Source organism: Passer domesticus, chromosome 1, assembly GCF_036417665.1.
Source record: "Passer domesticus isolate bPasDom1 chromosome 1, bPasDom1.hap1, whole genome shotgun sequence".
In the NCBI taxonomy this organism is placed as follows: Eukaryota; Metazoa; Chordata; class Aves; order Passeriformes; family Passeridae; genus Passer; species Passer domesticus.
This window is the reverse complement of record NC_087474.1, coordinates 148,257,953-148,282,166: the sequence shown is the minus strand read 5'-3', so window position 1 is coordinate 148,282,166 and position 24,214 is coordinate 148,257,953. Positions and strand designations below refer to the sequence as shown.

General features: G+C 42.7%; 1 protein-coding gene and 1 long non-coding RNA gene across 5 annotated transcripts in view; one reads left to right on the top strand and one right to left on the bottom strand.

The window, feature by feature from the left end:
* Window positions 1–16,428, top strand: part of LOC135284106 (uncharacterized) — a 28,782-nt gene extending 12,354 nt beyond the window's left edge. For all 3 annotated transcript variants that reach the window (XR_010349615.1, XR_010349612.1, XR_010349613.1), the window contains 2 exons: window positions 15,523–15,623; window positions 16,254–16,428. This is a non-coding gene — a long non-coding RNA (uncharacterized LOC135284106). The remainder of the gene's footprint in view (window positions 1–15,522; window positions 15,624–16,253) is intronic.
* On the bottom strand, window positions 435–23,092 carry COLEC10 (collectin subfamily member 10). Of its 2 annotated transcripts, XM_064395338.1 has the most exons (6): window positions 22,657–23,092; window positions 9,988–10,059; window positions 8,552–8,623; window positions 6,412–6,465; window positions 5,350–5,445; window positions 435–3,887 (listed from the first exon to the last, which is right to left on the bottom strand). In XM_064395338.1, the coding sequence occupies exons 1-6, from the start codon at window positions 22,802–22,804 to the stop codon at window positions 3,496–3,498; spliced, it is 834 nt and encodes a 277-aa protein (XP_064251408.1). In that variant the 5' UTR covers window positions 22,805–23,092; the 3' UTR covers window positions 435–3,495. The 2 variants fall into 2 exon arrangements, with proteins under 2 accessions (XP_064251408.1, XP_064251417.1); XM_064395347.1 differs by lacking the exon at window positions 9,988–10,059 and having other exon boundaries at window positions 22,657–22,982.
* Window positions 23,093–24,214: the final 1,122 nt, after the last annotated feature.

The following is a 24,214-nucleotide window of genomic DNA, read 5'->3' as shown; positions in this document are numbered from 1 at the left end:
TAATCTCAGGCAGAGCTTGATCCTGCAGCCAAGTATTGCCCCACTTTCACTTCTTCCCAGCTCTGAGTTTTTGCCTAAAGAACAGGAAAATGGTCTATCTGTGATGGATGTAGCATTAAGGACACATCTAAATTTTGTCAGCCAGTGGTTTCAGTATGGCCAGAAGGTTTCAGAATATGGACCTCCAGTCTGGTAAGCATGTTTTGGTGGCTTCTTGGGTCAGAAGTTAAGATGAAGTGTGGAGAAGTGGTTGTGCCTACCCCCAGGGATATTACTATGGCACTTCTGCATGACTGGTAGGAAATGACTTGCTGTGAGCGAGGCCAGCAGCCTTGGACTTGAACTTCTAAAAGGTATTTTTCCTCAATAAGCTTTTTCTTGAATTAATAATTAATTATTTATCATTATCCATTAATGCTTGTAAAACCAAAGTGTTTAGCTAAATGAGTTTATTACAATAGATCCTAAAAAGTGTAATTCTGCCTAGTTTTGAGGAATATAAATTCCCAGAGAGGGAACAATTCAGGCTGAGTTACATCATGCAAAGTGAACTTGTTTGCCCAAATAGTCTCATAGCATAGAAGGGGAGCAATGACAAGAAATTGGTCCCACCCCTTTATTCACAGGTCTGAATAGTTTCCTGGAGGATGTGTAGCAACACAGATAATTTACTGCTGGTAGCAACAAGAGGTTTTCTGGAGGAACAAATGTCAGAGAAACCAGATTACAAGAGTGGATCTGAGTCACAAAGTCACCTGGGATGCTCCTGTGTTGGTCAATGCTCAGAGGTGAACTTGCAGTCAAACAACCAGGCAAATGGTTCGGAGAATTTTCCTGTTCAGGGTGAGGTTGAGGACATATGATTGTTTGGTTGCCTTTGCAGTGCTGTACTCAGCAGGAGAAGGGAGACTCGAGCTGACCCTCTGCATTTCCAGCTGATGGCATGTCCAGCTCTTTGTATGAGGAAGACTGTGTGCACCTGCTGCTCAGTGACCTGCAGGGAATGTTGCTGTGTGGTGCCAACCATCTAGCATTCTCCTTAGCTTCCAGATATCTTTCCTTTATTTTTAGTGTTAGGTAGGAAGGAAAGCCTACAGACTTGCATTGTAATGACCCTGAGGTTTCTCTTGGCATCTCCTGCTGTGAGGAAAGGCAAACCATGACTAAGCACTTGGTGTGTCTGAAGAAAAAAAGCTCTGTCAGTCTTCTCAAAGATATGAAAATGTGATTCTTGTGGGCATTCTGACATGGAGATCTAAGTAGCCAGGCAGTGACAGCAGAGCCTTCATGTTCAGTGCTCATAATTTTTAGTGAGTCCCTCTGAACTGCGTGACTAACTTGTTCAACCACACCTGAATCTGGGTTCCTGGGGCATAAAACCAGTTCTATAGCTTCTTCCTGTGTTACAAAGGCACGGGTGATTTTAACATTAAACATCAAACGTCACTGGCTTCTGGATTAGGGAGTTAATATGTTCCTAGAATCACTTGTTAAACCAGCAATGCACATGGTGTAGCTTATATTGCATGTGGCTGTTTACAGCCTACAGGAATGGTGTTGCTTCCTTTACACTGTTCTCTTTGTCCTAGACTTCTGTATGCTGGTCACAGATTTTGGGGACTTCAGACACTAGAACTACTCCATCTGTTTTTAGGTTACCTACAAGCTGTGTAGTCTTGCAAGCCTATGTACAATTAATTCCTCACATTTCAGGCCAGCCTGATGGATGATAGAGTTGAAAACAGAGATAAGTGAGATGTCTTCTGCGTAGAACCATAGAATGGTTTGGGTTGGAAAGAACCTTAAAGGTTATCTAGTTCCAATCCCCATACTGTGAGCAAGACCTCTTTTCACTAGATCAGGTTGCTCACTGCTCCATCCGCCTGGCCTTGAACACTTCCAGGGATGGGGCATTCCCAATTTCTCTGGGCTAACCATCCTCACAGTATCGAATTTCTTTCTAATATCTAACCTAAATCTACTCTCTTGCAGTTAAACTCATTCCCTCTTGTCCTGTCACTACATGTCCTTGTAAAAAGTCTCTCTCGATCTTTCTTGTAGGCTCCCTTCAAGTACTGGAAGGCTGCAATAAGGTCACCCTGATTTTTTTTTCCCAGGCTGAACAAAACCAAATCTCTCAGCTTTTGCTTACAGGAGAGCTGCTTCGTCCTGCTGATCATCTTGGCAGCCTCCTCTGGATTTGCCCCAACAGGTCCATAGCCTTTCTGTGCTGGGGACCCAGAGCTGACACAGCCCTGCAGGTGGGGCCTCACCAGAGTAAAGCAGAGGGGCAGAATCACAGGGCTTTGGATGCAGCCCAGGACCCATTTGGCTTTCTGGCTGTGAGTGCACATTGCTGGCTCACATCCAGCCTCCCATCCACCAGCACCCCCAATCCTGCTGGGCAGGGCTGCTCTCAATCTGTTCATCCCTCACCTGGGCTGATTCCAGGGGTTGCCCCAACTCAAGTGTAGCACATTGTACTTGGTCTTGTTAAACCTCAGAGTGTTCCCATGGGCCACTTCCTTCATGGCATCCAGATCCCTCTGAATGGCATCCCATCCTTCAGGTGTGTCAACTGCACCACCCAGCTTGGTGCCATCTGCAAGTGTGCTGAGGGTGCACTTCATGCCTTTGTCTATGTCATTAATTAAGATATTAAATAGTGCTGATCCCACTACAGGTCTCTGAGGGACATCCCTTGCCACTGATGTCCTTTGGGACTCTGAGCCATTGACCAACACCCTTTGGATGTGACCATCTAATTGTTAATCCACCTTACAATCCACCTAATGAATATATCTCTCCAATTTAAAGAGAATGTTATTGTAGGGGACCATGTCAAAGGCTTTACAGAAGACGAGATAAATGCCTATTAGGCAATATAATTGCGCAGCCAAATTAACAAGAGTATAACAACTTCTAAGTTTGAAGTTGTTCCTAATTTGCATGCAAGATTTAACCAAATGACCTCCAGAGATACCTTCCACCTCAAATTATGATTCTAACAAAAGAAGGATTTTTTCAAGAGATACTTAAACCTTTACTTTGAGCTCTGAAGTCATAAGGGAAATTACTGGGACTCCCTATGCAAATCAGAGATTAATGAAGGTCATGCTCTTTCCATCTGTGGACTTCACAAACCACATCCGTACTTCATATACCAATGATCTTACTATTTCTGGAACTGGTGAAATTATATTCACTTCTGCATGCTCTAAATTAACCCCTAAATTACCCATAGAAATACCAACCCTAAAATGCATGTAGAAATGAAATAAAAATTTACAACTGGCTGGATGCCCCCTGCAGACCCGTACTGACTTTACAGTCACTGATGACTAAACAGTAGTTACTCTTGCTTAGCCCAGTGATGTGAAGGCTGGGTTGAGCCCTGTCCCTGGTTTCCTGCCCCTGATTTACTCTCCCTACCGTAAATGAATGAGGATGGGTTATTGTATGTACAGCAGGTGCCAGGCACATTCTCTGGCTCTTTTATTTCCTCTTCTTGAGGAATTCACAGACGAAGTAGATGGTGACTTGGCACTCAGAGTCGTTCCACTCTCCTGTGCTGAGCATTTCCACACAGTCCTCGTGACCAGCTGGGTCATGAGGCTCCCCTTGCTTCCAGTTACTGTAGTTCTGCAGTGGGCTGTTGTCTGCATACACAAACTGTCCTTCTCTTTCCATGTCATTCAGCCCAATGAAGGCTCGGAACAGGCCGCTGCTGGAGATGTAGTCAGCAATTAGAGCATTGGTTGCCTCATCTTTAGGCATGGCCAGTGATCCTCCTCTGTCCCTGCAGTGCATCAAGGCTTCTCTGTAATTCTTCTCTTCTTTCACAATGTAATAGAATTTCTCATCTGTCTCCCTGATACCTGCTATAACTTTGAAGAAAAAAAAATTGCTTAATAACATGTCAACGGATGCTGAAGATTATTCTTTTCCAATATGACAATAAGATGATTTTTACATTTAGAATTGATAAAAGAGAAGGAGGAAAAGTATTCCCACCACCATTCATTTATGATGAATGATGAGGACATAATCAGAGATTGATGTGACTAATGGGATTATCAAGCACTTAGCACACATTAGGACAAGAACTACTCAATCCTGATTGTCTCCTGTGACACTTCAGTTTTATTTCCTGGATGTCTAGTCCAGGAATCAACTTAAGGCATGCTAAATTGTCAAATGGCAATGTCTAATTCTGGACCACCCTGTTCCTTTGTATGTTCTTGAATATAGATTATGAAACAGTGCCCAGGGGTAGAAACACAGTGGTATAAAAAGCTTTTCAGGCCCTTTCCATGTAGAGGAAAATGAATGTGACTGCTAAGATAAGACAGTTTAGATACGGCCTGATACTCAGAGCTGCTGTAGCACTGTGGCATTGACTTGGAAGAAGACTGTGGTTGCTCAGCAGCTTTAAAAGGCAGACTCTCAACCTGTGAGTTTACAGCCTAGTGAATTTAGCAGTGACAAGGAGCATGCCTGAGTTGCTGGAAATTGATTGTCTCTGCTAATGGATTGCTGGAGTGCTCCTGATCAGAGTTTGGCCTCAGAAAATTAACACTCTCCCAAATAATTCAGGAGTTACCCCAGGCACAGCTTAGAATTTAGTAGAGGGACACTTGTTGATAATACATCATTCAGTTTTGTAGAATTTTTAAAATAGATGGGTATTGTTCTGTGCTGGATGCCCACAGTGACAAAGAACAGTCTCAAATTCATTTGATTTACTGATACAACCCTAGTCCTGGAAGCAGTGGTAAAGCTGTCTCAAAAATCACTTTTATGTCAGGAAACTCCCTTTCAGTGGGGAAGTTTGCACTGCCCACCCAACAGCACTGCCTGAAAATGTGCCTTCTTATAACCCATAGCCTTGAGTGTTGGTCCCTTGTTACAGGAAAATTGTGTGTGCACTGACGGGAGCATTAGGAGTACTGAGTCTGCAGCCTTCCCGGGCAGCAGAAAGATCAAGAGGTTCTTATTGCTCTTCCTGCCTCTGGAGCAGACTGGCACAAACTTCTCCCTTGTATTGCCTGACTGGCCACCAAACCTGAGGACAATGACAGTGCAGAGGTGGTTAGCAAATCATTCCTTGTGCTTTTCATGGTGTATTCTCTTGTGCTGTTGATAACTTTTGGTTTTTGTTTTTTTTTTTTTTTTTTGCTTTAGTCATCTGGTCCTTTTATCCTTATGGGTTTTCAGAGTGCCTGAAACAGAGGACCCTCTCTCTGGGTCATCTGTGGACACATACAGAGAGCAACAATGGTAGAAGAATAGCAGTGATATCTGTCATTGGAGTCAAATAAATCCCCTCAAATACATAAGGATCCTTACCATTCTTCACAAACTTGATGGATGTGTTAAGACGAGCAACATTGATATTCAGTTGTCCAACAAATCTGCGGTACCTTCCACAGTCACAGACCGTGCCTGATGCAATACAAAGGATACAGCATTTACCTATTTAGAAGCATTTGGGTGTGTGTGCATGGAGAGTTGCCTGTAGCCCACTTCCAAAGCTTCTGAAGACCTGGACTCCACTTATGGAGAGCCAATCTCGCCTTACCCCACTGGCTACACTTCTGTTGATCAAAGTGTTTAATGTTTTGGCTCTGTACACTCCCCTGCTAACTGGCTCAAGCAAGTTAATACCAACCCAAATAATCAATAGCTTTCAAGCACTGAAGTCTCAGTTAATTCTTTTTTTTTTTTAACTGGAATTTGGGTTGCTAGAGGTTTTGTTTGTTCTTTTGTTTTTCTCAGAAAGAAAATAAGTTGCTGATAGTTTTCCATTAAGCACCAAATGGTTATTTTATATGCAATCTCTGAAAAAATAAACACTGGTATATGTTCAAGGTGGGTAACCATTCAAGGTTATTAGGTTACTAGGTTTCTTGTTCATCAGAGTCAAATTCTCCTCCTGTAAGCAAATGCATTGCATTAATTTAACAGCAGATTATGTTTCTGTTTAAAATCACTTACTTTTTCATCCCCATGCTCCTATTAGGAAACTGTTAAAGGCCTTAATTCCTTTGATACTAAGAAACTTTCTTCTAGCATCCAGTTAAAATGCATGCTGCTGGCCTGTGTGTTAGTTTTTATGATACCCAATATTGCCCATGAATTTGGGTGACTTCATATTTGTGTATACTGATGTATTCATAGGAATCAATCATGTCTCTACACTATCCTTTATTTTGTTCAACAAAACATTTTGATGATGAATTACATTTCATCTATTCTCCTTGGGCCTCAATTACACTTCATCTATTCTCCTTGGGCATTTCAATTTATTTTCCTTGGACCTCAAAATTTCATGGAATTCCATACAAACCAACCCTGAAATCAAAGTTCCAGCAGATTTGACCATTGTGCACAAAAGGATGCATAGCATACCTGCTTTTCCTTTTTTTCCTGAAACCCCTGGTAAGCCTTTGGCTCCTTTGTCACCTGAACAAAGAGGAAAATATATTCTCAGATCTCAGACAGTGCATGTGTCAGGGAAGCATATCCCAAAACCCGTTTAATAATATATTAACAATGTGGTTTTGCTAGGAAGCTCTGATGGACTGTACTGGAAGACGTGCCAAGTTAAACAAACCAAGATTAATTCTGGTGCATGGAAATGAGAGCCCTTTAATAGCTAACTCACTGATAACACAGGCATCTTGTGTGCTGCTGGTTCCTGGTACCACTTACTTTAAATGTAAACTGCAAAATGATCCTGAGAGGCTCAAAGCACTTAGGAAATCTTGAAAAGGTGAGATCTGGGTTCTGTCAGGGGCTGCAGGGCAGAGCCCTTCCCCAGGTTCAGTAGCTCCATGGTGAGATGAGGCAGCAGGTGTGCCCTGAGCCACTGAATTCATGCATGCAAGGGATTGTGTGTGCAGGCAGCAGTTGGCACCTGCAGGGAGGGAGGTCATTGAGGAGCAGAACTTCAGTTCAGTTTATGGAAATGTGATTTATTTGTGTCCAACTTCTTTCCCTCTCTTTTATAAATTATAAAAATTATATAAATACTTCTCCAAATGCTCTGCAACTGTATAACTGGAGGTGACCTGTTCTTTAAAAAATCTCAGTTGGGTCAGGAACAGCTGGACTTTATCTGGAATTCATGTCAGCTCTTTTATGAATAAAACCTTCAGAGGTCAAAATGTATTAATACTTATTCTGCCTCATTGATGACCATGTTTTTATGTACTTTTTACTTTATATGGTTGTGTTTTTTTAAAGAATTCAGATGTGGGCTGTCATTTTAATTAGCAGTGCTTGACACTGCACACTTGCAAGCTGGAATTTCAGGCTTGCTTCATTAAGAACTCCAATGTTTAGTCATAGATTTAAACAGTGACCTTTGCTTCCGCAAATAAAGAAAATGAGAAAAAACTGTATGGGAACAATAAACTGTGCATTCAGATTAAAGAAGAACTTGATTTAAAGGCTCAGAATATTCATTTACTTTCAGATAAAGAAAAGCAACTTGTGAGATTGTTCATTTTTTTTTCCTTTGGGGATTGAAGACATTTTAGGAGATAACTCTCTGAGTTTTCAGTTTTCTAGTTACTCCTGAAAATTAATCCCTCAGGTCAAAATATTTTCTTCTTGCCTGATACTGAGGCTGGATGGAGGCCATGAAAGGTTTATTAAAAACTGGTTTGAGAAGCTCTCCAGAGAGGCTGTTCCACCCACTCAACAGTATGTGTTGATGTGCTGTGATCAAGTGATCAAGTTGATGTGCTGGTTTGAGACCCCAGAGTTCTCCTGGCACTGGTGGTGTCCCTGATCAGCTTTCAAGACAGGTCTCCTTGTGGCAGAAGTAATATTCCTTCTTAAGTAGCTCTTTAGGAATATCAGAAAGGAATGTCTGAGCTTCTTCTTGAGATAAATAGAGCACAATTTAATGAATTTATTGTCCAGGCAGATTTGGAGTCTACCTTGATTTGCAAGTAGTTGCCATCCCTGCTTAGGTGAGCGACTTCTTAAAATTCCTGAATTCATTCCTTAACAGGGCGGGGATGTCCTGTGCATTGCTTGCTCATGTGACTCACAGCAGTGCAGGTGACAAGGTGTGCTATCCTCTGCAGCAGCAGGACATTAACTTAGGTCTTCAGCATCCAAATCAAAGGCATAAATTTGTCTCTTAGAGTGTTCAGAGGATTTATTTCACAGGAACTGGATTTCTTCCTCTTCTTTCACCACAGAATTGTAGAATAGTTTGGGGTGGAAGTGACCTTTAAAGGTCATCTAGTCTAACCCCCATGCAGTGAGCAGAAACACCTTCAACTAGATCCATAAAAGAGAATTGATGTGTTAACTCATAAAAGAAATTATTTTAGCCAAGTTAGTTGGATATATTGCATGAAGAAATAAAACTAGGGTATTTCAGTTCACTCTCATACCAATCTTTATGCATAACTTTATTTGGAGAGCATTGGTTGTACCATTATCTAATATTGCTCCATATCTGGAGCTCTCATAAAGCACATATTTACCTTGAGGGAAAAAAACCCAAGAAAATTCCCAGACCAGAGCTTACCCTTTCCACCAATTGGACCAATTTTACCAAGCATTCCCTGGTCACCAACATCGCCCACCGGTCCTTTGTTTCCTAAGAGAAGAAATGAAGAGGAAATGAGTATGGATGGCTGCTGTAATTTCTTTTCTGAGGTACTGTTTAGGTGCCTACTGCTGCTGTTTTTCCTGAGTGTGGCCAGTCTGTCTGTGTGGTAAAGTGAAGTAAGCACAGCCCTGAGGATATTTGGGAGAGTGCAGCCAGATCTCTTCTCCTGTAGGGTACGACAGTGGGACATGGCATGGAACCTTAATAGAATTGCCTGTTCAAACACCATATTGTCTTAGAGAAAATAGAAACTAAAACTGCTAGTGATTTACTTCATAGTCAAATCAATCTGACACCTTTTATTTTTCTCCACCCCAGGCAGAACACTTTCCTAAGTCCTTGTGGCTTTGCTGGGAGTCCTTCTTAAATGAGGACTGCAAGTAGGGAGCTACTAATTTTGCTGTATTTGTTTTCTCAGTCTTCAGAACACCAAAATAACAGGTGTCCTTTTTAATTGATTAATAAATAGTGTAAGTTCTGAAATAGCTGTCTAATGATGACAGGCCAATCTAGGGAATCTCAGTTTGCAAAAGGACTTTAAGATCAATAAGGTGCTTTGTAAATGGCTGATTCCCTGAATTCCTTGTATCTTACCTAATGTTCATTTTAAGGTAAGAAGTGAAATAATGAGAATGCATTTAAAAATGGAAGAGGTTTTTATTATAAAAATAATAACAGAGTGATTTTAAAGTTTCTATAAAAGTAAAAGCTTTCCTGACTATTCTTAAGCCTCAGTCAAGGAAGGAAGATTTTGGATATGCATTATCATTAAACTCTAAAGACAAACTAAGCTTTCTAATTAGAGTATGCAAACAAGGCTGACACGGTCACATCTGGTGCCTCCAAATGATATGCCCAGGTCACACTGGGCATATAGGACATATTTAATTGAGCCAAGTCCTGAAACATCTGCAACTCCTTGTTCTCATCTTGGATGCTGTTTGATCAGAGGAACTTTTTATTTGTGTGTGTGTGGCTTTGTTTGCTTTGTCTGCAGAATACAGGCAACAGAAACCAAATTTTATTGAGCACCCTGACATATTGCTAGGCAATAATGCTCAAAATTCAATTTCAACTAAAGGCTAATTTCAGTAAGAGTAATCTTTCTGATTATGTATATGATCTAGGTTTTATGAATCAGACTCATGGCAGCCATATATATTTGTCTTAAGTATCAGTAGGAATTGAACCAAGCTAAGTATTGTTATGTTTACCAATTAATGTTTGACAAGATTGTGAAATCCACTGGTGAAACAGAAATGAAAAGCATTAAACACCAATCATATGCATCAGTACAGTTGTGTATAATGATATTCATATGCCAGCAGTAGCCAACAAACCATGATAAATACCTTTTGGTCCTTTTGGTCCAACCTTTCCTTGTTTGCCTATTTCTCCTCTGTCTCCCTTTTCACCTTCTTCCCCTTCCAAAAAAACCAGAAATTAAAACATCATGGTACATTTCTCTCAGTGCAGTAAGTACAACTAAACACATTCAGAAAGAAAAGTTCATGGTTTTTTTTTCCCGACTGATTTCTTTTTATTTCACATTGAAGGAACAGCAGCCATGGGATAGATTTTCAGAAAAGAGATGAGGAATCTGACCATCATTAGGAAAAGCTAAAGACTTTCCCTTTCAGAGAGGCTGTTACAACATACAAATTATACAACAGCAATTCCTACTCCTACACTTTAAGCATTATTAGCTATAAAGCAGATAAATAAACCAATCTTTTGGCATTGGGAAACTTGAGCACACACGGGCAAACTGCCAAGGGAGGCAACAGGTGTTTGTTAATTGTTCCTAGTGATTCCATTCCTAGTGACTGTGTTCAGGGTATGCAGATGCTTTTGGAATGAGAGGAATGTAAATATGTTGAAATAGATCTTGACATAGACCCTGGCACTTAATATGACACAATTCTTGCCTTCATTTTTTGACAGATGGCATTTGTATGTTGATACAAGAAACTTGTTTTGCAATTGCTCCAAAGCTTTATTTTGAAAGGTCATACACAGAGTATCTGTAAGAGGCAAAATCATTGCATGTATTATGGTAGAGATTTCTCTAAATGAGATTGAGACTCTTTTACACAGGTTCCTCTATAGTTCTGTATAAGCACTGCTGGAAGACAGTCTCTCACTGTGCAGCGTACAGGGTAAAGCTACAAGGCAGCAAGTAGTCAGGAAGAAATGTTATTTCCTTCCACAAGTAGCATACAATGGTGCTTTGCATGGAAGGGAGGAAGGGAGGAAGGGAGGAAGGGAGGAAGGGAGGGAGGGAGGGAGGGAGGGAGGGAGGAAGGAAGGAAGGAAGGAAGGAAGGAAGGAAGGAAGGAAGGAAGGAAGGAAGGAAGGAAGGAAGGAAGGAAGGAAGGAAGGAAGGAAGGAAGGAAGGAAGGAAGGAAGGAAGGAAGGAAGGAAGGAAGGAAGGAAGGAAGGAAGGAAGGAAGGAAGGAAGGAAGGAAGGAAGGAAGGAAGGAAGGAAGGAAGGAAGGAAGGAAGGAAGGAAGGAAGGAAGGAAGGAAGGAAGGAAGGAAGGAAGGAAGGAAGGAAGGAAGGAAGGAAGGAAGGAAGGAAGGAAGGAAGGAAGGAAGGAAGGAAGGAAGGAAGGAAGGAAGGATGGATCTTGCACAGAGATCTTCCTTCTGCAAACAAGAGTACTTCCACAGACTTTAACTCTACAGAGCAGCCTGCAGAGAATGGAACTGGCTGATCTGAGAAAGGTGAGGAGGACTGCCAGGATGACAAGCCCTAGTCTGGAAGGTCAGCAGGAATATGGTTTGTTTTCCACAGGCCAAGGAATCTCCCTCAGCAGCTTTTATACCAGACCCAGAATTACAGCCTATTTTACACAAGGGAATTTATTGCACAGGGAAAGCCTGGACATGAAAACCTTCCCCATCTCCTTTCCTTATGGAACATGGTCCGTTTGTGAAATATTGCCATGTTGCATTTCTAGTCAAGATTTATCCAGCCTTTCTAGTTTTTGGATCATGCATTGTCTCCTTTCTATTATCACACATATTTCCTCCAGTATGGGTTTGCAGACAATAATAAGATCAGCTCTTAACCTGCTCCCAAACTGTCCTTTCACAAGCCCTTTATGACCCTCTGGAAACTTTTCTGAATTTCTGAACTACTAAAAAGTGACTTTTACACCTTCACCTTGCACCTTCATACATGGATTTGGAAAGAACAATCTCCTCTTGTTAGCGCTGAAGTCAACAGCAAAATTAGACCATGCATTCTCTAGCTCTGCTGTTTGATGGTCAGTAGAATTATAAAACCACAGAATGTGTTGGGTCGGAAAGAACCTTAAAAATCATCTAGTTCCAATCCCCCTACCATGAACAGAGACACCTTTCCATGAGACCAGGTTGCTCAGAGCCCCATTCTGCCTTGCCTTGAACACTTCCAGGCATGGGGCATCTGCAACTTCCCTGGGTTAATCACCCTCACAATATGGAATTTCTTTTTAATATCTAACCTAAATTTACTCTTCTTCAGTTAAACTCATTCCCTCGTGTCCTGTCACTACATGTCCTTGTAAAAAGTCTCTCTCGATCTTTCTTGTAGGCTCCCTTCAGGTACTGGAAGGCTGCATTTAGGTCACCCCAAAGCCTTTTTTTTCCCCAGGCTGAACAAAAACAAATCTCCCAGCCTCTCCTCATAGGAGAGGTTTTCCATCCCTCTGATCAACTTGGTGGAGTCCAGAGCAACTCCTCTGGACTTGCTCCAACAGGTCCATGTCCCTCCTCTGTTGAGGACCCCAGAGGTGGATGCAGGTGGAGTCTCACCAGAACAGAGTGAAGGGGCAAAATCACCTCCTTGACCTGCTGCCCACTCTGCTTTTGGTGGAGTCCAGAACAGGTTTGGCTTTCTGGCCTGTGAGTGTGCATTGCTGGCTCACATCCAGCCTCCCATTCACCTGCACCCCCAAGTCCTTCTTGGCAGGACTGGAACCCAGTAAAAGCAGGCATCCTTTGATCAGCTCTCAGCTCAGCCCCACAGCTTCAGCTGAATATTTAAGGAGCTTGGCTTTTAGAAATATACACTAGCTTTTACAGTATTTTTAAGACCTAGTGAAAAGAGAGGTGTTTAAAATTTATATTGCTGACTGCTTTTGGACTTTTCTTTTCCTACTTTACCTTTGGAAGCTGGTGTTAAAAAAAAAAACCAAAAAAAACAACAAAACAAAAACACCAAAAACAACCTGAGTGAGCCAGCACACACCAAATTGTTTCCTCCTTGTCCACCCCTTCAGCAACTGCTTCCTTCCTTCAATGTGAACTGAAGTTCAGCCCTTTATCTTCCTCAGCTTGGCCCACTGACCTTGTCCCCACAGGGCATCCTGACCAGCAGGGTGAGTCTGCCCTTCACAAGAGAGTCCCAGCATGGAAGGGTTTTTTCAGCATAAAGGGACAGGCTCAGCTCAGTCCATGTAACTGGAATGGAAAGGGGCCAAACAGCTAAAACTAAATTTTATGTGCTGCAATTGATGTGCAGCACTTCTCATCTGCTATCACTCTGCAGAACAGCCCATGACATGCTAACTCTAACTACAGAAGTAGAAGGCAAATCAGGAATGAGTGGGCAGTATTTTTCAGAAAAAAATTAAGACCAATATAATGATCAGTCTTAAAGCAACCATGGGAAGGTACTTTCTCCCCAGCACACTAAAAAAATCATTGAGCTATTTGCTACAGGATATTTATTATAAGGGCCAAAGGTATAAATGGGTTTAAAAGGCACAAGGTTAATTGGTGGAGGGAAGAATCACTAGTGATTGTTCATGAGGGGAGGGGGCAGTGCTTGGCTCAGGTAAGCACTGAAACCATTGCTGTGAGTGGAATGCGAGCCCAGGAAGTGGCTGCCTGGGCCACAGTGACCCTCAGTACACCTGAGTGCCCTGCACGCTTTCTGCTGGGGCTGCAGGAGCACCCTTGGTGAGACAGGCTATTGGTCTTGTCACATACTGCTGTTCTGTCCTCACCTCTCTGGCTGACATCCAGACACACTTCCCTCCCCTGGCCCTCCATACACTGAACGACAGCCTTCTCCCCTTCTGGGCAGCAGGCACAGACACAACTGGCTGCCACTGCCACGTGAGGTCCTGGCTGAGCCAAGAGGCTGTGGCACTGCTTCCCACTGCAGAGCAAGGCTCACTGCCAGCACGGGCAGGGAACAATGGGAGAGGCTCTGGAAGGCTGCCCATGTTCTGTGATCACTCCTTGGGGCAGGCCAGTTGTGTGACTCCTCCCCACCTCTGCTGGGGGGAGAAAAAAATCTCCTTCCTTCCTTCCTTCCTTCCTTCCTTCCTTCCTTCCTTCCTTCCTTCCTTCCTTCCTTCCTTCCTTCCTTCCTTCCTTCCTTCCTTCCTTCCTTCCTTCCTTCCTTCCTTCCTTCCTTCCTTCCTTCCTTCCTTCCTTCCTTCCTTCCTTCCTTCCTTCCTTCCTTCCTTCCTTCCTTCCTTCCTTCCTTCCTTCCTTCCTTCCTTCCTTCCTTCCTTCCTTCCTTCCTTCCTTCCTTCCTTCCTTCCTTCCTTCCTTCCTTCCTTCCTTCCTTCCTTCCTTCCTTCCTTCCTTCCTTCCTTCCTTCCTTCCTTCCTTCCTTCCTCCCTTCCTCCCTTCCTCCCTCCCTCCCTCCCTCCCTCCCTCCCTTTCTCATTTGTGAAACAGTTAATCCTAAAAATAGAACCCAGGAAAGAAAGTCAATATACAAGTGGAGAAGCTGTGATTATTTTCTAAAGGTGTTTTATTCCTGTCTCAGTTTCAATATTTTGAGCCACTGTAAGATCCAGTGACTTTTCCTGAGGGACTCTGGAACAAGATTTTCACAGCTAGGGCTGCTGGAGTTGATGCTACGTTGTCCTGTATGGACCATCAGCCTGAGAGCTGACAGGAGAGAGGATTGAAAAGTGTGACCAAGTTTGTTCTGGAGATTTCCAGAGGTCAGGGAGTGCCTCAACTTTTATTATCACCTTATGTGATCCAAATTTTTGCTTAAGACCTCTAAAAGCCTAAGGGACAGGGAAATAAGTTCCATCACCTGTTTCACCTTGGTGTAAAGAAGCCTGCCACACTCTGTCTTACTTTTCATATCCAGGCAAATGGGAAGAACAATAATTTGTAAAGAGGGTAATCCTGCTTTTCTCCCCATCTGTCATCTGAGAATAGGTAAACCATTACAAAACAAGGGTAGAAAGAAACAGTATTAATTTTTACTGTTAATTTAAGACTAGATTAAGCCCAGTGCCTTCTGATATGGTACGTGTTGTGATCTTGAGCTGCTGTGGGCTGTGATCTCAAATTCTGGCACGAAATGTGAACTCTGGGGCTGTGCTTCCCTCTTGTGGTCTTGCTATGATTTGCAGCCAAGAGTGTGGGAGGTTGTCTGACTGTTTAGGGCAGAGGTTGAGTTGGCTTTATTTCTAGTTTACCATAAGTATCCCTCCCTTTCCTCTGAGACTTCATGTGGACAAGCCATCCCACTGCATTAGCCACCTTTTATTTTGGGTTTTGTTTTAATCTTCTAGGAAAAAAATATCTGTCCTGCTAGTACTCTGGGCTGGTTTTTTGAGTTCTGTAGTACTGTGTGCTTTGTGCAACACAAATTTTCTGATCCCTGACCTCCAATGCTTGTTATCTATACCTAGAGGCTAACCTCTCCTTTGTGCTGCTTTGCACTTGGGGCAGTGTCAGGTTAAATTTTAACCCAATTAGCAGACTGTCACTTTAAACTGTGGTTGCAGAGATGTCAGATATTATACTGCACCGGCATTTGAAGCATGGGTGAAGAAGCACTTGGAGTGATTAACTGAAGTAAGATTATTTCTCAGCCTTGTCAGTATTTCCTCAAGCTGATTGGTTTCTTGTGTGTCACAGGTATGAAATACCAGATTGCTAGAAGAAACACCTGAAGCAGTGAGTCACTGGCCTCTTCCAGCTTGGGACTTTGCAAGGCAGAAGAACAGAAATCATAGGAAGTAAGTAAATTTTGCAGCCATTAGAAAATTTTAATTGCAATTGAGAGGGAACCACAGATCTTCTGTAAACAAGCTCAGGAAAATGCTGAAGGTCCAATTACCAGCAGGATTTTTAGGCTGTTGAAAGGGGCTCTGTCTTTTTGGAGTTTGACTAAATAAGACTAAATAACTAAATGTTGAGAGGTTGCCTTTGGTAAGAATTTAATTAGTGAGAATTTACTGACCTTCAAGTGACTTAGATTTCCCTGCTGAATCTTTTGTAGGCAATTCATCTGGTTTGTATTCATGAGCTTTAGGACGTTTTCTAGTGCATAGATCTTGTTCACAGATATTTAGTGACTCTCCAAGTCTTGTAATCAAGGGCTGACCATGGCTCTTGGAGAACCGGGGTGTAGTTCCTGGGGGTTTCAGAGCCCACGTTTATCTGCATCAGGCTGAGAGCATTTCTGCAGGCTGTCTGAAGGCTAAAGCTGAGAGGAGACTCTGAACTGGGCTTATGCATGAGTACCTCTCAGCACATTTGGAGCTGTCCTAAGAGATTCCCTGGGATCACTTTGTCAGGTGTGCTGTGGCCTCAGGTCAGCTAAATACTGCAGAAATGTTAATGCTCTCTCATCCTCTCTTTTGCAGGTATGTCTCCCTCCAGAATCCAGGACATGCCCACCCTTTCAAATGATGGAAATATCACTCATGCTGGGCTACAGCACAGTTGTCCTCCTGCACCAAATACTCTAAACTGAAAAAATCCCTCTACCAGCCAAAGAGTCTTTGAAAAGCCCTGGGTCTAATGACTGATTTGCTTTGAGGAAGGTCTAATGACTGATTTGCTTTGCTTTATTTTAATCTTGACGAGAGTACCACATGGTGATATTCTCAAGCAAGGCGAGCGGCTTTGCACTGCTTGCCTGAGACACATTTATCATTCCTAGGCACAGCCAGTGCCCTGGCACAAAGGCTTGGTATGGAATTTGTTACAAGTGTGGCACAGTTCTGCTGAGCTCCATGCTTCATGCGCTTAGTCCCACCTCCAGGTGGGAATTTGTGGGTGGCAGACGGACCCTCCCTACTTCCAGAGACTGAATGTGAAGAGTACAGGTGACTTCTGTTTCTCCTTATCCAAACTGGAAGGATAAGGAAGTAAACATAATTCTGAAGCCTTGAGAACCCTACAGGAGCAACTGAATGCCTGCCCTCCTGGAAGAGCCTCACAGGATCAGCTGTGTAGCTTGGGACACTGAGTGACCTGAGCAGGAAGAACCTTTGCAGCACTTGGGCGTGCACAGTATCTACCGAGAGGGTTTGTCACTAGAGGGAGTCACAGACTTTAAGGAATAAGCAAACAGCCCTGTTTGTATTTCCAATGTACGAGCGCGTCACAGTTACGTCAATGGAAAGGCTCAAAATTTCCTCTGATTTCACTTTCAGTGTCTTTTAGATGCTTAACAAATTTCCCATAACAGTGTGCATTCTTGCTTTCATGCTGCATTTGGCTAGTGAGGATAGGATTTCTTGACATCAGCTGCCTATCTGACGTGATGTTCCCTTCCTTGTCCTTCCTCCCCTCAGTTCCCAGCACTGTCCTGCACGCCTCCCTTCCCCCTGCCTGATGCTGAGCACTCTTTTCTCTCTATTTCGAAAAAATTAATCTCCTTAAACAGAGGAATATCAGTAAGGCAGATACACATTTTTAATGAGCGAGCTGAAGCAGCTCAGTGAAGAGCCTGGTTTGGCCAGAGCCTGGTGCTGACAATGCTGAGATTTTTGGGTTCAGTCCCTAGGTGGGCCATTCACATAAGAGTTGGATTCAATGATCCCTTCCAACTCAGAATATTTTGGGAGTCTGTGAAATACCTGAGCCAGCACAAGGTAAAGCATGGACCCCATGGTCAGAGTAGAAGAAAAAGAAGATATTTGGCCTCCTTTTTTGTCAGAAAACCTGAGAGCTGAGTCGTATGTTCAGCTGTAGTGTGAAACTGTACCCATGGTCCCCTTCCCAGGTGCCCTGTAGGAACATGCAGGGTTCCTACATATCCACCATTCTTACACAGATTATCTTTCTTCACCCAGGTTCAAATTAGACAATACAAGCCCTTCTCTTGTAAAAGAAAAATAATCTTCAAGGGGAAAAAAATGTATTCTGTGATTGCTTTTCTACTTATAGATTTGACTTCATTAGAAATACCCTCCTCTCATATTTCATTGTATGAGGCATACCCAAGCCTTCAGTAGGCTCAGTGAACCTCTGCTGACTTGTATTATTTGAAAGTGTGGACCTTTGTGCATGAATGTAATCTACATTATTTCTTCAATAACACAGAAATAATTTCAATCATTCTTGATTCTCCTTTTACTTGGTCTGCCTGATTTGATTTTCCCAGCCTCTTGCGTTGCCATTCTGACATGATCTCAGAGACCCATGAATTATGGGGGCTTCAGTGAGGAATCAGACTGCCATTGGTGAGAAATACAGACCCTCTATCTCTTGAATTTATGTGTTTAAGTCCCCATAGCTTTGTAGCTCAGGCTGATAATTTCCAGAAATTTACTGTGTGCTAAAACAAGGAATTCTGGAATCCATGAAAAATAGAATTATGTGTTGAAATTAAAGGACTCTTCAGATCAAAAATGAGGCACTAAGAGGGAAATTTACTTATAGATTTGAACAGCTATAGGATGTGGTAAGGCGTTTTATATTTTTGGAAGGCAACGTGCATAGCAGCGTATCTGGTTTCTGAAAGAGTTTGAGATTTTCCAGGAGTGGAACTGCGTAAGCACAATTAAAGCTGAGAGATGGACAGCTATACTGGTGACCACAGTAAATGCTATTTTGAGGTACCAGCCAATGTCACAGAGTTTAAAAGCATCATTTGTCAAAAATAATGATAAAGAAACATTTTACATCCAAACTGCTATGGGAAACTCCCGGTGCTCTTCAGATTTCATCTTATTCCAGTTTCTCAGCCTGGATCTGATTCAAGACTTTTAAAGTTCTTGTGTTTGGACTTCAAAGAAAATGACCTGGGATCAGGGACAGATAGCAAGATCTAGAGCCAGTCTTCTGAAGAGCTGAGAGCCCATGAACCCATGTGAAACCAGCTTCTGCAGGGCCAGCCCCTGCTCACATATTTAATAAGGTTCAGAAGTCAGAGTTTTGGGTTGTCCTCTGCTTGTTTCTACCCTCATGTTATTGATCACAGCAGGTCAGTTCCTGTCTCATCTATGTCAACAGCCCACTTAAAAGTTCCTTTGCAGATCAGAGCTTGCAGTCTCCAGGGGAGAGCAGGCTGGAAGAAAGGGCTGAGCTGGGACACCCCTCAAAGGCAGAGTGCAGGGGAGCAGAGCCTGAGCCTCCTGATGCTGCCAGGACCACACAGCTGGTGCCTTTGCTGCCTCCCAGACCCTTTCTCAGCAGCCAGCCTGCTTTGCTTCCAGGCTTGGAAGGGTAGAAAGTAAGCAATAGGGCCATGACTACTTTTTCCAGGCTGCCCTGGAAAATTCATTGTTTCATTTATGCTTCACTTCTTGGTTCTCTTTGGACTCAAGAAGTCAATGAAGTACAGAACATGGTCATTATTGCCTCAGTTACTCAGCTGTGAATCAGTGTCAACTGATGTAAGATGTAAGTTTTCAGAGTTTCTGTGCCACAACTGCCCAGCTAGACCCAGGTTGTCCCTAATATCTTGGGTCAAACATCAATAATCGCTAATTATGAACACTGAAAATCTCCACTTTATTTTTTTTTTTTTTTTTTTTTTTTTGGGGGGGGGGGGGCAGGGGATAAGAGGGGCAGGGGTGTTCCTAGGGTATTTCAATAAGAATCCTAGAAAATGCTTCACACATTTCTGTTCTTTACTGCCATATAAGCCAGCTGGCTGTGTACCTCAAATCTTTTTTCAGGAAGGCAGTACAAGACAGGCATTGCAGTGGATTCTTTTCATTGAAAATAATCCCCTCTTTTTGAGAAGAGACCTGGGTGTTGCCTAGAAAAGGAAATGGAGAAGAGTGACAACTTTTGCCTCTCTCTTCTTTTTAATTTTCCGCTTTTCTGGAGTGCCCATTTGGCAAATTTCTTTGCAGAATTCCTGGCAAACAGGCTTCAGGTTTCATTTGCTTGCCCCAGTGAGGGGAACCAGCAGCTGGGGGGGACAGCAGCACCTGGAGAGCACCGTGTGAGCCCCAGAGGTGGGGCTGGAGCCTGCAGGGTTCACTGCACTGGGCACTGGAGCTCAGACACACTGCAGTCCTTGCAGCACAACCTGCAAACCTGGCAGGACATCCACTGCATTCCTTCTCTTCCTGGCAGGCTGCAGTCTTCCAGAGTATTTTCTAGCTCTTACTGTTGTACACAATGGCCTCTGGTTTTGCTTCATGCTTTCTGGGAGTTGGTGGGGCTATCACAGGTGATTTGCAGACTTTTCTGATAATCAGCCTGCAATTACCCTTTCCTTTTTTTATCCCACTGCTCATGTCATACTGCTCTTGTGACATCTCAGGTGTGAGCACAACATAGAGATGTTTTTGAAGAGGAAGAATATGGCACACACAAAGTAACTTGGACAAGTTACATGTGGATTGTGTAAGTGGCCTATCTTCACAACCCTTCTTGAACAGGTGATTTTCAGGGTGAGCATGTGAAGAGGTTGAGAGCTTGTCCCTGTAGCAACTGTGAATGCCTAGAGGATTAAGTCATGAAGCCTCCAATAGTGCAGGCAACAAAGAGTTATAAATTCTGAATTCTCCAAACCCCCCATTTCTCCCTCAGTGCTCTCCTCTCCACTGTACTGTGGGATGGAAACAGCAGCATCTATCTCTGCTGCACAGCACCGGGGTCCATCCCACCTGGAGCACACAGACTGGATCTAGCCTGTAGACAATTTATGCCTTGCACTGGGATGGGCCAGGTGGGACAGAGTGGGAAGCCTTACAGCTATTGAATACCTTTTCATTCCTTGCATTTCTGGTTGCTTTGGCCCATTGGACACTTCCACGTTCTCATGGAAGGAGGAAGTTGCCACAACAGGAATGTAACCTGTGGTGGTAGAAACAGCTGGTCAAATAGTGTGTGAGATCAGCACCTCTGTCTTCTGGGAGCACCACCATGTTTTAGCACAGCTGAGGTGCTGAGCAGGTGGAGGTGAGGGGGTAAAACTTGTTTAGGATGAGTCAAAAACCATTTTTAAGAGAAGAGAGGGCAAAGGGACACAAGAGGTGTAGCACAGGGAGAAAAAACTACAGCAGCAAAAGTCAGAGGCTTGTCCATTATCAAGCTTTGAGTTTAAACAGCAAAGTTCTGCCTGTGGCTGTGGTCATAAACTTGGGATCATGTGCTCTGAGTCACAGACATAAGATGGATGAAGGAAAACTGACAGCAGGACATTTCTTCTGGCATATTAGGTAAGCATGCTTCATCCTTGGCTGCAAGGGATGCCTGAGTAGTAACAGGGCAGTTCATACACTCAGCCTGCTTGGTCTTTCTTTGCCCACATGACTGGAAGTTAAAACAACTAGTGCTATTAAGGACTACTTGTAACTGTCCTGGATGAGCTCAGCTCTGGTAGGAGCTGAAATTAATCTTATAGGATCATATCACATAGTCTCCAAAATGTATTTGATGACTTGCAGTGGATATAAGATAGTAATTTTGAGGTGATTTGTACTCAATACTCCTTCTACCAATCATGGATCTAGGGGATGGTGATCTAAAGCAGCAGATTGAGCTGTGCCAATAAACTGCTGGTCTCATCTTGTGTCTTGATGTCAGCCAGGAAAAATAGGACTGGTAATGACTAAATCCTGATTTTCTCAGTACTGCACTTACAAAGAATAATAATATCTACCCTTCAAATGCTCCCTATAGAAGGTAGGCCACAGAAGCCAGCTGGAGTCCCAGCTACTCTGTGTTGTCATGAGACCCCCTCATTAGCCTTGTGACTCGTTAAACACAATTCTGTCAAACTTTGTTCTCCAGCCTGCCATTACTTAGATACTAACTAAACCAACACCCACTAGCTCCCTTGGGGATCATTACATCTCTCTGCATATATGCTGTGGCAGCAAAAAATTAAGCTTGGATTGTAATCATAAAGAAATTAATTTCCTGATTAAAAATGGTCCTTTAAGCAACATGCATTTGAATAATCCATCATAAAAACAAATGAGTCTGTAGCAATGCTCTTGACTTGATAATATTTTTCTGTTTTAAATTTAAATCAGCTGCATTTTTTCCTTCTCAGTCTGTAGCCTATAGAAAAATACAATGAATTACTAAAAAGAAAGCAATAGTTTGAAACTGCAATAGCCATGGTGTGGAATATATATATTTTAGATCTGTTACTGAAAGATAGATTTGTATGTCATGGACCTAAAAAGATACCCTTCAGGCAATTCCACTGACATTAGTTGTCTTACAGAAAAAGTAAGTTAATGCAGAAAATTTGGTTTCAGATATTTGCAAAGTGTTTTGAAGATAGAAGACCTGTACATGTCAGAGTTGATCTAGCTATTGTTAAATCTCTAGCAAAGGTCCTGTTTAATTCAACAAGAGCTGCTGGATCAGGTCTGATGAATGTCGCAGAGATGTATTTACAGATAAACATTTGGAAATAATGACAGTTTGGTCATTTTAAATGTTGCATATCCCTCCCTATCTGTAGATGCAAAGCAGACCATTAACAGTTCACAATACATGCCCACTTTTAAACAAGTCCCTCAGCTTGTATCTGTTAGCTGTTTTCATTGTGTGCTGAGCACAAGAAATAACAGAAGATTTGTGCAGCTGAAGGAAGATGCAAAAAGACACCTCTAACTTATATGAAAATATGTGACACTGTTCCAGAAACTAAAGAAATGAAAATTTAAATCTCCTTGCTTCTTCATTTTCCCCCATTACAGTTACAGTTTACTAGATGTTTGTACAGTCTGCAATATTCCGCATCTTGCCCAGCCCATGCCACAAGCCCTCCAAGTCTCTATCGATAAAAAACCAGCCTTTATCAGTACTGGTCTCAGCATTAGCAACCTGATAATTCCTCACCTTTTGGTCCAGGTAAAATTGTGTGTGTTGAGCAGACATCTGTTGTAGGTCGATTATCAACATCAAAACCAAAAATCTGAACTTGCAAGATAAAAAACACTACAAGGGTCCCATATTTCGTTAGCTGTTGTTCTTTCTTGCTGCTCATCCTTGCAGTTTCTCAGGAAATGCCTTTCGTTGTTAGAGTCTTAAGAAATGCAGCTGACTCAAAAATAAATGCTTCACTAACTGGAGCAGTGGAAAGCTTGGGAGCTACATGCAAGAGCAGCTAAATAAAGTGAAGAAAGGAGTTTGACAATGCTGTAGTTATTTCTGTCCTGCACATTATCCAGGATATTTATTTAACACTGACAGCTGTTTATTCCAATTTATCTCTTATCTGAATGAGACATTTAGCTGCTTTTGCCATGGAAAATTTCTCCAACATGTGGGAATATCTGTCTTGCAACTTTTTTGCCTCTCAGCACTGATTCTTCATGCCCAGCATTTCGCTTACTCAAGGGACAAAAGACTTTGGTATTGTATCCTAGTGTGTACTAATTAGTTATAGGATACATTTGGCTGGTTGTGTGGGAAGAGTAATGCAGACTGAATATAACATGTGGAGATACTTTTCCATAAAAGCTTTCTACCAAGGAGACTGTTAGTGACAGCAGACGAGCTGCCAGTCCACTGTGGGTGGAAATCCCCGTGCTACATCTCACCTTTGGGGTGCCAGGTACCCCCAGCCCCCAGAGTGGCAAATGAAAAGTTGACATTATCCATGGGTGTTTTAGCCTGAAACCCACAAATGATGGGTTTATGCTTACAGATAGCTCCACAGTGCTAGCCCCAAGCCCAGATCATGTTGGTAGACAGAACAGAAGTGACAAACTTCAGGACAGAAGATACAGAACAAGATGAGCTTGGATAACTGCATCACCTTCTCCCATATCACTCTACCCATGCACCGGGAGAGGCCATATGTCGGGACAGTGGCGTAGCATAGATCCCAACAGAATGTTATCTGTGGCTTGTCCAGAGGAAACTCCAGCTGGTTCCAATCCTGAGGTAACCTTCAGGTGTTCAGCTGGGTGCTGGGACCCTGAAAGCAGTGTAGGAGGCCTCTTGGGTGGAGGAACAGCTGCACACATCCTTCCTTTTGGAAGTACCTACCTGTGTGCAATCCCTTCTAGAAAAAAACTCTAGCTTTCTCTTAAGGAGAGTACACTAACCAGGGATACGAGAATGTTCAAGGTATCCCAGCAGAAAAGAAAAGGGAGATTTCCAGGAATTTTGTTGAGTTCTGGTTTCTCACACAATGAGACAGCTACTAAAAAAGCTGAACTAGGCTTTTGAGCTATGTAGTGTGTGAGAGGGTGTTTGCTTTCCATCTTAGGAAAAAACATGTTTCCTATGTTAATAGCTTTTGAAAGGCTTTCCTCATTATTCAAGAAAGTATTTGTTTCCCTAGTCATATGTTTCTGCCTTTGGGCATACAGAATAAGCAGCAGTACTGATGTAACAGCGAACACCTTTACTTAAAGTCTGAAGGAAGGCTCTGACTTCAGGCTTTCAT

Excerpts from the sequence above, each read along its gene's own strand:
- COLEC10 (XM_064395338.1), bottom strand. The coding sequence starts at position 22,804 with ATGAGCAGCAAGAAAGAACAACAGCTAACGAAATATGGGACCCTTGTA. Across the intron at positions 10,060-22,656 it reads AATTTTACCTGGACCAAAAG|GGGAAGAAGGTGAAAAGGGA; the intron begins GTGAGGAATTAT and ends TTTTTTTGGAAG. Across the intron at positions 3,888-5,349 it reads CATCAAGTTTGTGAAGAATG|TTATAGCAGGTATCAGGGAG; the intron begins GTAAGGATCCTT and ends TTTTCTTCAAAG.